Raw genomic sequence first — 13,640 nt, forward strand, 5'->3', positions numbered from 1 at the left:
TTTTTTAAAAACTTTCAAAAACAGAGACAAAAATGAAAAAGCAGGAAGACTTCTTGCCAATGCAACCATCAATGTTCAGAGACCAACCAGCATCCCCATAAAATTTTGGAAGAAGGACTCACTCCAAGTAATTCTACAAGAGATCTGCAATAACATGAGTCATTAGAATATATGATACCAGATTTTTCAAAAAAAAAAAAAGTGATATCACAGGACTGCAACTAATACGGTATACATGGTACATATAGATGAAATGAAGCTGAAGCTAGAATGAAAATTTAAGCATGTGCTAAGAAAAAAAGACACTGGCTGATGATGAAAAATAAAGATTTTCTCTATAATATTTGATGATTTTAAGCTGGCTGTTGGACTGGTCTCATGCAAAAGGAACCAACTGGTTGATATGCAAGCGATAAGATGTGAAAAAGCTAAATCCTATCTTTTTGACAGTCATATACATTAATGCCGGAATACCAACGGCCCATGTAGACTCAAGTGACAATGAGAATCCAACTAATAAACATAAGATAAGGTTTGAATTTATGGTAGCCAAGGCTTGAACTTATGCTAGTTTACCATTTAGGAATTTGTATAGAATGGGGTGGAGAAGATGGTACCAAGCCAGGGGGTTGGAGTCTTAGAGCAAAACTAAAGGCTGAGTGACGGCAGCAAGCAAACAAATTTCCACCACTAGATTATGATTAAGTTTCAACAAACAGCATCTATGAAGGCATTCATGAACGCTTAGAGCTTGGATGAAAGCATGCGTTGTGGTTTTCAAATACAAAGCAGATCACTAGAATGACAATTTACCCTATTAATGATGGCATTTAACCAGTTCATTTGTGGTTAGAATAACAAGGCAGAATGTTTTTTTTTTCCTGGTCAGAGGGGTTACAAACTGGTAATATAGCTCATGACTTGAGGTATCAAAAAACAATTGAATTGTGGCTCATGTCTTTCTCAATTTAGGTGAACCATCATATATGATAAACCAAGAATGGCCTGGGAATATAGGGAGACAGACCATATAAGTCACAGTTAAGGCTCCTGCAACTAAAAAGCCACCACCCTCTAAAATTCTCCTGTACTTTGAAGAAGTCGTCTAGACAGAAAAACCACAAGCCTTGAGCTGCTTTCAACTTTGCTGCACAAATAGTAAGTCAAAATATCAAAATGGAATGCTGATGTAAACATGAAGTGGATACATTGGACTGTCAGAAATTAAACTTTACGAGCGACCATTGTCTTGCTGAGAGGGAGATACCTAGAAGTTCCTCTTTCTATGATAAGAAAAACATTTATTGTAAACCAAAAAAAATGTGTACACATTAAAATGCAAACATACAGCTTATTTAACTGGTAAGAATAAACAGTAATCTTTATTGGTGCTTTTCCAGACTTTCTAATAGTAACTTTTTCTAATCAATTAATGGTTTAAGCCTTAAGAATTTGATGGTATAATTTGTGAAAAAAACATACTTGATAGATTTACAAAGACCATTATAGTAATAATGAAAGAATTTCATAAGTACATGCATATTTAACAAGATAGAAATGTATATTACAGTCTTGTTATTGTGCCAAAGCCCATTTGTACAAAGGCAAAAGTGACATAAGCCAAAATATAGTCACATAAAAGTAATGCTGTCAATGGATCAGATTGATTCGTGATTTAATCTAAGAATCCGATCAAGAACTCGGATTATATTGGGATCAATTATGATCTGATCCGTTTTGATCCATTTACATCCTCATATAAAAATAAAAAAAATAAATTTAAAACCAGCTGTAATTAGAAGATCACTTCAAAAAAATGGGCACCTTCGAGCTTAGTCCCTGAACAAATGTTAAAACCACAGTCATAATTGCTGGCCCCGGGGGTATCCGGGCAACAAAGGCTTGGAGCAGGCCTGGGATTTTAAGATAGGCATTCAACCAATGGGATGCTGCCACGCGTCCGGCAGCCTCCCAGGGAGTGGCCACGCAGAGAAGGCGATGCCGAAGAGGATTCGAGGAAAAAAGAACGTGAGGATTAGGCAAAGCGAGACACGAAAGTGTGGCAAGTCACCAACCGCCGCGAGCCAGCGGAAGATAAGAAAGTGAAGGCGGAGCTCTATGGCGGCAGCGACGGCGGCGTACGCGGCGACAGCGGCCGCGCTGGGCGGAGCTCGCGTCCCCACGACGGCCTCCGCCGCCCCTCGGAACCCCTCTCTTCTCCTCCCGCCTCCCCCTCGCTGCTTCTCTTCACCCTTCCTCCCTCTCGCCTCATCCTCTCGCTTCCCAGGTAGCTCCAATGCTTCGCCCATTCTAACTGCAGAGTTTTGGTTTAGATTTCATTTTGTAGGTCGGGAGATATCAGCAGTTTGAATTTTCAGGGTTTAATTTTCGAATTATGTTTGAAATGAGATTAATTTCTATCCACTAGTATAGACATTTGATCCGGGCTTACAGAGGAGTCCAGCACGATAATCTTAGCTTGTTCTTTTATTTTCTTGATTGGAAAGTTGTTTGCTTGGTCGGAAAAATGTTTGGTTTTGTAAGTTTGAGAATTTGACCACGGACGCTCGATTTTTGAGCAAATTTACATATGCTGATTACTTTGCTTATGGTGTTGATGGTCCCTGATTCAGTGACAAATTTGAAATCTTGAAGTTGTAATGCAAGAAATTTCAGTTGACTACTTTGATGGATTCTTTGAAATGCCCCTTTGAATTTGTTAGAGAAATTGGGATTTTTAAGACAGCAAATCTTTCTTGCTCTCAGCTTGTTTGAATCTTCTTCATCTTTTCTTTTCCACATGTGGTAGAAAACTTTCCTCCAATCTATAATTAGTAAGTTTCAGCTCTCACTTTCAAGTTTTAGACAATGTTATTGATTCTAATTCCAGTACTCTCCAATTATTGTTCTCTCTTTGGTGGTGGACAATGATTACTCTTTCATTTATAGAATGTAAGACGTAGAAGATAACATATCTCCTAAATTTCGTAATCGAATTAGTAACAAATCCCCTTTGGATTGATTGAGAGAGTAGAAGAGTTGTCCTATTCCTTGATTTGCATGATGCCCTAGATTTTGCTTAGACTAATCTCCATCCTTTTGGACAGTTTTAGAGCACTAAATGGATTTCTCTTATGCGTTTTCTATATGTGGGAGGCTTGATTTTTAGTCTTTTTCTTGAGAAGAGACACTAGAAGGCATTTGATTTAAATTCTTGTTGACAGATGCACACAGGTTTTCTTCACTCCAGGTTAAAGCCACTTCTTCCTCGGAGGAGACATCTAGCTCTCCTGATGAGCTCCTGGATGAATTAAAGCAAAAGGTATTATCCACTCACTCACTCACCAAAAACCATATTTGATTGCTGCATCTTAGCAGTTTTATTAATACCATTATGGTCACAGTGGGATGCTATTGAGAACAAATCCACTATTTTCCTTTATGGAGGAGGTGCAATTGTTGCAGTTTGGCTGTCTTCCGTTGTTGTTGGTGCCATCAATTCTGTCCCTCTGGTATTCACTAGACTTACTTGCTGCATCCTTCAAGTGTATCTGTTCTCTAGCTAGATTGATGCTTTATTTTAGCTTTTATAAGTTCCACTTTGTCCACTTTGTTGCTAGTTTGGTTTTTTCTCTTGAACTATGTGCTTCTGATTAGTAATTTTGTAATTTTCTCATGACCAACAGCTTCCAAAGCTAATGGAACTAGTGGGCCTTGGATATACTGGATGGTTTGTATATCGCTACCTGCTTTTCAAGGTAATTCTAGAGAATAGTGTCAATTGCTATCATGAACGATTTTGTTCTGAAAAAGTAAATTAGAAAAGATCTTCTTTCATGATCTCTTGCATCTTTATTATGTTATATGCGATTTGAGCAATCTTTAGTGGCAGTTGTGCATTGTCCAACTAATTGTTATTGTACACATGATCTAACATTTTGGACAATATGACAGATATTTGTTATAAAGCACTTAATAAGGAAGATTCGAATGCAAAGGACAGGATGTGGAATATGTGCCATTAGATGATTCTGCATCCATAACAGCTTATGTGGAAAACATCCATACATAAGCATTAAATTCTTGTGGATGCCATGTTGTTCCACATTCAAAAACAATTAAACTGATGATAATTAATTGTATATTTTCCATAATTGCTGGAAGGTAATTTTGTTGATCATAACCCTTATGTAATCGAAGGAGAATGACATAATGCATAGCATTTCACATAGAAATATTTTCTTCTATGATCTTAATCTGGTTCACGAAATGCTTCTATCTATTTAATCATCTTATGCTTGACTTCACTCCAGGTAGCTAACTGGACCTATGCTAAATTCTGTTCTCTTCTCATCCTTGTCATTTTTCTGTTCTTGCTGACAAAAATATATGTTTTTTCCTCCACAGCAAAGCAGAAAAGAGTTAGCCAACGATATTGAAACTTTAAAGAAAAAGATTGCAGGAACAGGTGAATAACTGCAGTTAGGCTTGGGATTTCTGAAGTACCTCTGGACCATCTGTATAAGAGACACTTTCGATAATATATTTATAACTGTCGTATGCTATTTCTTGTATTAAACTGTTTTTCATCCTGTAATGACATCAACTATTTCTGGTTAGCAATTTTTCATTGAAATATATTGGTTTCTTATATAATAGTTTGTCTTCTTCTTTTTTCTCTTCCTTTCAGAGAACTTCACCTACATGCTTCTCTTTTTGTTAGGTTTAGAACTCTGAACTTATTAAGGGGCTGTTCGGATTCTTCATTTAGAATCATGTAGAGTGATATAATTTATAGATTAGATACATATTTGATATGGTATCAATAGAATATCGTATGACGTAATACAAGTATAATATCTGCTGTTTGATCAACTGAAGGATAGGGTAACCCAAACTTGGAGGTTTTTTTTTTTCTAAAATAAAAATAAACCAAATAATATCTTTGAGGATAAGAAAACCTGGTATTTGGGTGTAAACAGGCGACCATCGCTTATGTCAATACTGCTCACAGATCATTTGTTATTATTCTAGTAAATCATTTTTTGTGGGCAAGCAAATTTTATATCGATTCACTCGATACACGCCATGCGTCAATCTTTTTGTGTCTATATCTATAACCACCCCCCATTTCTCCGTTCCCAACCCCCCATACCAACCACCCCGAACCTTTCTTTTATTAAAAAATAAAAAAGAAGAGGGGAGAAAACCATGCGGAGGGATAGATGCAAAAGGTCCATTGTTTTATCCTCTTAAGCCATTAAATAATCTGTGTAACCTGCATCAAAATATGGCTCTGGGAGAGAAGCACCATATCCCATCCAAGATGAGAGAGGATTATAAGAAATTTGGTGCTACCTAAACACACATGCCCCTCTCCCAACATATTGCCATGTGCCAACCTACAAGTCTTCATCATTCATAACATGTTGCATAAGTATATGCAACTTGAGTAATGGGTGTCATGTAGTTGATTGTTGTGAAAAATATCAAATAAATATCTTTAATTCATGTGCTTGTATAATCATTGAATTGATTATGTCTATTCCTTACAAGCCTCAACTTACTTGTAGCAATAAAGTAGAGATATAATGATAAGTGTGCTTTGTTACAGTTCTTTCAACTGAAAAAAGCATTGACAATTTGTTACATGATCATAAAGCAAGCATGAGCATCGGGGAGAACCATCTACTTTCTATGATACTGAAAATAAATATTCATCAGATAAATGAAGAAAATTAAGAGGAAAACATTATAAAACACAATCATTAAGAACCTACATAAAAAATAAGTCAAGAATATCACCTTTTCAAATTATTTCGAATAAATGAAGCTCCAACCAATGTCCATAAGTAGACTATTATGGTCCAAACATTTTAGAAGCTCCTTTAGCAGCTCATTTTGGAACCTCCAACTAATGTGCCACATTATTCCATTTTATCTCGGAATCATTTATCTATCAGACTATGTGATTTCATGATTCCTAAAAATTATTTATTTGAAAAATAATTGTAAAAAAAAAATAATTTTTACTATGTTTGATCGGTGAAAAAATTATTTCGAAAAATGACACTAAAAAAAATAATTTATTGTGTTTGGTTGGAGATAATCTTATATAGAAATTTGATCAAATTTATAAATTTTTATTAATTTGATAATATTGGGATGATATTGTCATCTTCAATTAATTTTTATATAACGTTTTACGTAGCACTATCTGTATGTTTATTTTTTTACAAAAAAAATTTATTAAATAAATTTAAAAAGATATCAAAATAAATTCAACAATTACAGATCTACTTTATTTTTTGAGATTTATCCTTCTCGATATTTTTATTATTATTAATGTCTCATTCAGCATATCTTTTTATTACATGTATTAGAGATATTTTTGTCAAATATGAATTATTATCGCTTAGAAATTTATCAAATAATAATTTTTTATGATATTTATTTTATTTTTTAAAAAAAATAAATATGGATCCATTAATTATTTTATTATTTTTTATATCAAATATGATAATATAATATGAGATTTATTTTTTTATGCCATATTAATCTCAACCAAATTAATCTTAAAGCAACCACGTGCCCCGCATGTTTCAAACCAAATTGTCCCTAAAGCAATCACGTGCCCCTCATGTTCTGAATTCAAATATCCCGATTAATTGAAAAGTTAGTAGCAACAATAAAGATACAAAAACATGTGATTTTGTCGGTCTTTTTTTTTTTCCTGTACATAGCACGTGTCTAAATCCGGTTCATGCATCGCTCAGGTGGCTTACAGCGGTGCCATGCGCGTAACGTATCTTCCGACCACGTGTCGTTGGCCGATTGCCTGGTCTGGGCCTTGGGCGAGGTTGTCCAGAGTCCGATACCTCGCCCCCGCGACCTCCCATTCCCACCCTCGGAGACCCAAAGCTGGTGCGAGGGTTAGCAAGAGTGCGCGCGGCGAAAAATAAAGGACAGAGTTTCCCACCCTCGGTATCCTTCCTTTTTCCCCCTTTTCTTTTCTGTGAGATTTCTTCTTCTCTCATCTCGACATGACTCTATTTCTCTACGATTAGATCGATCCGATAATGCCCTAGAAAGTCTGTCTGTTTGTTATTAGTTTGGTTCATACGATTCCTTGCATCCGTTCTATTTATTCGGATAATTTTAGTCGCTTCCGTTTTTCTGCGGTCCAAGGAATTTCTGTTTCTTTTTTGCCCCCAAATTATTAGGTTAGATTTCATGATTTTGTTAGACGTTTCCTTCCAATTTCCAAGTGAAAAATTAGCGTCTCATTTGAAGGATCGATTTTTCTCTTCTCTGTCACTTTCCGTTTCTTCGTTCTCGTACTTCTGAAATTATTTTTTTAATCCTGCCTGGAAAAGAACGTTTTTGTTGAAAGCTAAGGATTGCTGCTAATTTTGCTCTCTTTCCCTCCTTTTTTTTTTTTTTCCCCCTTAAGAAATAAGAAGAAGAATTCAATTGATGATCTTTTAGCAGGCATAGAAAGATGGAAGGAAAGGGGAAAAAAAGAAGAAAGGAAGAAATTGAGCCAATTCGTATTTTTAATTTTGCTCTCCGTAGTTTCTTGATTCGTTTACCCATTTTGGGAATTAAAACAAATGATTTTGATCCGGATCGGTTATCAAATTACTGCAGAATATAGGAGAAGGTAGCAAGTGAGACATAGAAGAGGAGGAGGAAAGATGTCTTCGGCCGAATCAACTCGTGAGGAGAATGTGTACATGGCCAAACTGGCCGAGCAGGCAGAGAGGTACGAGGAGATGGTAGAATTCATGGAGAAGGTGGCAAAGACTGTGGATGTGGAGGAGCTCAGTGTGGAGGAGCGCAACCTTCTGTCCGTGGCCTACAAGAATGTGATCGGGGCCCGCCGGGCCTCGTGGCGCATCATCTCCTCGATCGAGCAGAAGGAGGAGAGCCGTGGGAACGAGGACCGTGTTTCCCTGATCAAGGAGTATCGTGGCAAGATTGAAGCCGAGCTCAGCAACATCTGTGATGGCATCCTGAAGCTGCTTGATTCCCACCTCATTCCCTCGTCCACTGTTGCTGAGTCCAAGGTGTTCTATCTCAAGATGAAGGGAGATTACCACAGGTTGATGGAATCATAGAGAGTGAATTTAGAGTTAGAGGTGGATGAAAGAAAAATTGTTCTGAATATTATTGACTGATCATGTTGAACAGGTACCTCGCGGAGTTTAAGGCGGGGGCAGAGAGGAAGGAGGCTGCTGAGAGTACGCTGGTGGCTTACAAAGCTGCTCAGGTTGGCCCTTTTCTTTGATTCAGCACTGCCGATGTCTTGGTATTGCCTTTTTACTAGCGTCTCTTGGAGGGGCGAAAAAAACCAAATATAACTACCTGATATACCATTGAAATTTTTTAGTTAGAGCTTATTTCCCTGTCATTTGCCTATTCATTTACATTGAATCAAGAACCTTTGGTTTATCATGATGATTCAGGAAAAACTTTATTGTCATATCAATCATATTTACATAATTTGTTCTCTTCAAGTATTTCTTTTAATGAATTTTGCCAAATTATTCAGATTATATTAGTTCAAGAACAATTTTTGTACATTTTTTAGGATATTGCTCTGGCTGAACTGGCCCCAACTCACCCAATAAGGCTTGGACTGGCACTTAATTTCTCTGTGTTCTACTATGAGATCCTGAACTCCCCAGACCGTGCTTGCAGTCTTGCAAAACAGGTTTGTTTCTACTAATCATACTTCTTTTTGGTTTTTGTATAAAGTAGTTAAGTATTGGCTTGATCTTGAACAATCTAAAATTATTATATTCAGACTTGTTCGGTAGGTATAATTATTTATTCTTGTTCTTGTATCTTAAGCACCACCAAGCACTCTTACATACAAACCGTCAATAGAACTGTCAGAACATGTTTGTCTAAAAACATTTTCTAAACATATCTTAAAAGTTTGCACATAAAAAAAGGAAATGTCACAAAAGTTTCTACCATCCTTGTTTGCATCATTACCCTTGTTGACTGCATGCTCTTTTGCAGTTTATGTCCACAAATAATGTCTGTGGTATTACTTGATGCTGACTACCTGTTGCAGTAAACTATTTGTGAATTGGAACTTAGGATGTTAGGATCAGTAGCCTTACAATAGACTATGCCTGAACCACATACTGAGACTTTTGTGTCGATATTTGCATGGTTGGGTGTGATGATTGAGTAAATGTACTGGTGTCAGCCTTGATGTGCATGTATTTGTGTTTACATGAATCTGTATGTCTAAGCGGCTGGATATGTGGCTGTTCTGGGTGGATGATTTGTTTTGCTATAACAGTTAAGTGATGATTAAGTACCATGATATCATTCATATAAGAGCAAGGTTAAAATTGTTTATACCTGTTTTGAGGCCAAACAGTTCTGGAGCCTTTTGCTATTTCAGTGAAATTCAAATTCAAATGGACTAAAACTAAATAAAAGGTTTAAGAAGTGGAAAATTGAGGTCTCATTGATTTTTTTTTTTTTTTTTTGTGTGATAAAGAAAGGGTTTTGATTAAGTGTTAAATTAGCTGATGCTTTCAAGTTGGTTTGTTGATAGACATGGTAGAGTAGAGTTATAGGAAAAAGTTGTTAGATAATCACACCAATCTCATTAATTTCTAATGGGAATATGTGTGTTGTGAGAGATAGAGAGTGGGGGCAATGACTAAGGGTTAGATATATCAAACATTTTCAGGTTGGATTGAAGATGGATAATGGGGTATTATTGGAGAAAGTAGTGATACAAACATATCCATATCAAACTGAATGTTGTAAAAATGTCCATTCTCCACATATGCATTAATCATCTTTCAATCAAAGAGTTCTATTTTTTTCTCGTTTAAATTTTCTCTCGGAGTAGGACAACAATATCCACCTACACTAGTGAATCTTAAATATATATTCTAATAATTAATACCTTATTTTCTAATATGCTCATCACCGAATAGGGTTCATTGCTAGGTATCGAATTTTGAATTATGAATTCAAACCCGTACAAAATGAACAACACAATCAAGCAAGCATGTAACATTATGTGATATTCAGCTCAAACCCACCTATTTGCAAACCTATTACAATCCCTTTTTAGGAAGGAAATAAATTATTTTTGGATGTATGAGTGAGATGTGCATCAGAGTTGGATTTTGAACCCAAACAATCCAGTTTCTTTGGAAATTAACATATTTCTAGCAGGCTTTTGCTGACCAGATTTGATCGAATTTATGCGAGAGATGAGGTGGGGTGATGTACTGTGTGCTTTGCTTTTTCTTTTTTCTTTTTTTTTTTTTTTGGCGGGGGGGGGGGGGGGGGGGGACGCATGTGATTGGGGAGGTAGACGCATGTGATTGGGGAGGTAGAATGATTACATAGAAGCTTTAAAAAAATATAGATTTGCCATTTGCAACATGAACTAGTGTATGTTGGGAATAAAAGTTGATAGATGGAATATTCCTGGAATATTTGTAATTTTAAGATTATTTTTTAAAAGTATGTATTATTATATTTTTTCCCCTTCATTTTTCATTAATATTTACTTCTCAATTATGAAATTAGTTCATAGCTTGTACTTTTATAATTATGCGTCAATGGTCTGTTGGTATCAAGTCGATTAATTGAACTGCTAGAAAGTCATGTTTACTGCAATCATTTCTTGGTGGCAGGAAAACTAGTTTATATGTTCTGTCCAAATTGCAATCATCTAAAGTATCCGACCTAATTTTAGGCTGAATTATCTCACTATCATCTTTGTATTCTGTAATTTCCTCTTTCCGAGTAAACATGCTTTGTCAGTTGCTTAGGTAAATTTTTCTTTTTCCAGATTTTCAGTATTTTAATATCAACTCTAATGAACTTGCTGAAATTCATTGATCACGTCATCTATGTCTGTCAAGTGTGTATGCCACAATAATATGGAAGATATCAGCTTATATATTGGAGAGAGCATAGGAGACTAATCATGTTGCATGGTCGGTTTCGTATCCATTTACAATTGACCATGAGAATCAGACTTGGATGAGACTACTTGTACTGATTGCATGATTTTGCTATGACGTGTACATTATGGCAGCTCTGTGAATGGTATGGCAGCTCTGTGAATGGTTGAGTCTCTCTCTCTCTTAGAATCATTAAATGAGTGTAAAACCTTTTCTGGAGGTTGGAAATTCAATTCGCATCAAATTCAGCTACACAAAAACACATATATACAAATATGCATGTATATCTGAAATGGGAAAATATATGGAGGCTCTAGTGGCATTTAAATAAAATAGAGCTCCATATTCAAATGTAAGGAAGCATGTGCTGCTTGTATCTGGCAAGGAGACCAGATAATTGAGTTATGAGGATATGTTTTTTAAATAATTTGTTATCGTTAATTTTGAATTAAATTTTAAGAGTACTTGAGGTGGTAGGTGATCTTGTGATTTCTTTGCTGGTGATGAGACTTCTAAGTTGTCAATTCAGATTCAGCGTTATTATGGGTTATGCCTCTGTTTTGCTTGTGGAATCAGGTTTCATAATTAATGGGATATGTTAAAGGAATCCTAGTTTTAGTAAGGAATTCAGGCTTTTTTTTTTTCTTGGTTTTGATCTTCGTATGGTCGTGGAATGAGTGATGGATTTAATCCAGAATTTATTGTAGAAATTTTACTGATGGTTTATTTAACTGATTAATTCTGATCTCTATGTTTACCAGTCATTTTTTGAGTTAGCACTTTTTTTTTATTATGTTGTCTGAAAGTCCATCATTTAGATCTTCCGTATACCATGTTGAACTATAACTCTTCAGTCGCTTTCCTAATTTTAGTGTAGTATTGAAAGTCTTTTGACTCTAACCTATTAGTCTAGCTTTTCCTGAATATCTGATCTGGTGGAACATTCGATCAATATGTGAGTTTGAAGTCCAGCGGGAACCTTCTATCTACATTTCCCCTACACAATAACGGTAAATTTTGCGCCTTAAATATCAATGCATACACATCCTTATTGGTGCCAATTAAACCATCTAATAATCAAAGGCCTTGAAGCCTAGCTTAGTTCAATATTGCAACTTCATATAAAGCAACATTGACATATATCCTTAATCTTAAATCCAACAATCTGAAAATTTGACCTCCTTTGATGTATCCTGCATTAAAGTTTATTGTTTTATTGTTATGGTAGTTGATATTGAATGGCAGCTATCTTGTTGTAATTCATATGTTCCCATACAATACCACTTTTTGAAAGTCAGCTTCTGGTAGATGTTACAACCCCCCCCCCCCCCCCCCCCCCCACCACCCACCAACGACAAGAAAAAAAAAAAAAAAAAAATCAAGCACCTTAATATTCCATTCTAAATGCAAAATTACAAAGCAGCGCCATGACTGTTGGGAGACATTGATGGCTCCTTTGTCTGTATTTCTTTTGAACTCTTTTGATGGGAATGTTGTTTATTATTATTATTATTATTTATTTTTGAATAAACCTTGTCGATTCCGACCTGGTTGAAAATTTTCCTTCAAGAAGGTGGTTTTATTGATTATTTTCATTTATCATTGAATGGTATGTGGTCTTTTTCAGGCTTTTGATGAGGCCATCTCCGAGTTAGACAGTTTGGGCGAGGAATCCTACAAGGACAGTACACTGATCATGCAGCTTCTCCGAGACAACTTGACCCTCTGGACCTCTGATATCACGGTCTTTTTCTTACCTTCAAAAATTTCTACTATTTGCGAGTTATTTGATATCTGTATCATCCATCCTCACGATTTTTTACGTGTTATGGTTTGCAGGAAGATGCTGGGGATGAGATCAAAGCAGCCCCAAAGAAAGAACCAGGAGAGGGGCAGTGATGAACCCATCCGTTCTCTCAGGATGCTGCCCTGGATTCTGGAGTCTGTAGTTGGTAATTCAGATATGGATGTAGGATATTATCCGGAACTGCCTGTTGTGTATGGCTGTGCCTTCTTTCCTTCTGACGGATCAGCATAAACTTTTTTATACTTGGATTGCTGGTTTATCTGAAGAAGACTCATTATTTCTCTTTTTCCCTATCACCCAGCAGATGATGAAAACTAGCTAATCCCAGGCTGGTTTGAAGTTCTTATCATTCCTTCTTTTTGTCCTGGTTGCCGAGTCTTTTACCGTATTAATATAATTTAATTTTTTTTATCAATTTAATATAAATTTTAATTTTTTTAAAAAATAATATAAAATTTATAAAATATTATTTAAAATAATATTTTTTTGAGAAAATACTATTTGAAATGGTTTTTTTTGATATAAGTTAGTATTCTCGTAGAATCCAGTTATAAAAAAATAAAAAATATTATTTAAAATAATTTTTTTTAAAAATATCATTCAAAATGAGTTTTAAGAAAATCATTTAAAATAATATTTATATATTTTTTTATATATTAAAAAAAAATACTGATTCATTGAGGTTTTTTCTTCGACGACTCTCTTCGATCCTTCTTCTTTAATGGTCAACCCTTGATTTGTGTCGGTAAGCTACTTTTTCCCCTCCTCTGCCTCTTTTCTCTTTTGCTCTTTTCCTTCTCTCTCCCTCCGACCCCTCTTCTCATTTGACATCCCCTACGTGTCCCCCCCCCGGGTTGCCCCCCTCCACACCTCCCCCC

The 13,640-nt window shown here is 35.7% G+C and overlaps 2 protein-coding genes across 4 annotated transcripts; both read left to right on the plus strand.

Annotated features, from left to right (window-relative positions):
- The first annotated feature begins 2,026 nt into the window (after positions 1-2,026).
- Positions 2,027-4,656, plus strand: LOC105053214 (protein CURVATURE THYLAKOID 1A, chloroplastic). The gene is made up of 5 exons (XM_010934302.4): positions 2,027-2,287; positions 3,225-3,322; positions 3,405-3,512; positions 3,687-3,758; positions 4,408-4,656. The coding sequence occupies exons 1-5, from the start codon at positions 2,119-2,121 to the stop codon at positions 4,474-4,476; spliced, it is 516 nt and encodes a 171-aa protein (XP_010932604.1). The 5' UTR covers positions 2,027-2,118; the 3' UTR covers positions 4,477-4,656.
- Positions 4,657-6,796: 2,140 nt separating this feature from the next.
- On the plus strand, positions 6,797-13,055 carry LOC105053212 (14-3-3-like protein GF14-C). Of its 3 annotated transcripts, none has more exons than XM_073244305.1 (6): positions 6,797-6,984; positions 7,651-8,104; positions 8,194-8,272; positions 8,594-8,716; positions 12,583-12,699; positions 12,795-13,055. In XM_073244305.1, the coding sequence occupies exons 2-6, from the start codon at positions 7,698-7,700 to the stop codon at positions 12,852-12,854; spliced, it is 786 nt and encodes a 261-aa protein (XP_073100406.1). In that variant the 5' UTR covers positions 6,797-6,984; positions 7,651-7,697; the 3' UTR covers positions 12,855-13,055. The 3 variants fall into 3 exon arrangements, with proteins under 3 accessions (XP_073100406.1, XP_073100408.1, XP_073100407.1); XM_073244307.1 differs by lacking the exon at positions 6,797-6,984 and adding an exon at positions 6,995-7,015; XM_073244306.1 differs by lacking the exon at positions 6,797-6,984 and adding an exon at positions 7,067-7,091.
- Positions 13,056-13,640: the final 585 nt, after the last annotated feature.

This window comes from Elaeis guineensis, chromosome 10, assembly GCF_000442705.2.
Source record: "Elaeis guineensis isolate ETL-2024a chromosome 10, EG11, whole genome shotgun sequence".
NCBI classification, from domain to species: Eukaryota; Viridiplantae; Streptophyta; class Magnoliopsida; order Arecales; family Arecaceae; genus Elaeis; species Elaeis guineensis.

Excerpts from the sequence above, each read along its gene's own strand:
- LOC105053214 (XM_010934302.4), top strand. The coding sequence starts at position 2,119 with ATGGCGGCAGCGACGGCGGCGTACGCGGCGACAGCGGCCGCGCTGGGC. Across the intron at positions 2,288-3,224 it reads CTCATCCTCTCGCTTCCCAG|ATGCACACAGGTTTTCTTCA; the intron begins GTAGCTCCAATG and ends TCTTGTTGACAG. Across the intron at positions 3,759-4,407 it reads ATCGCTACCTGCTTTTCAAG|CAAAGCAGAAAAGAGTTAGC; the intron begins GTAATTCTAGAG and ends TTTCCTCCACAG.
- LOC105053212 (XM_073244305.1), top strand. The coding sequence starts at position 7,698 with ATGTCTTCGGCCGAATCAACTCGTGAGGAGAATGTGTACATGGCCAAA. Across the intron at positions 8,273-8,593 it reads TGGCTTACAAAGCTGCTCAG|GATATTGCTCTGGCTGAACT; the intron begins GTTGGCCCTTTT and ends TACATTTTTTAG. Across the intron at positions 8,717-12,582 it reads CTTGCAGTCTTGCAAAACAG|GCTTTTGATGAGGCCATCTC; the intron begins GTTTGTTTCTAC and ends GGTCTTTTTCAG.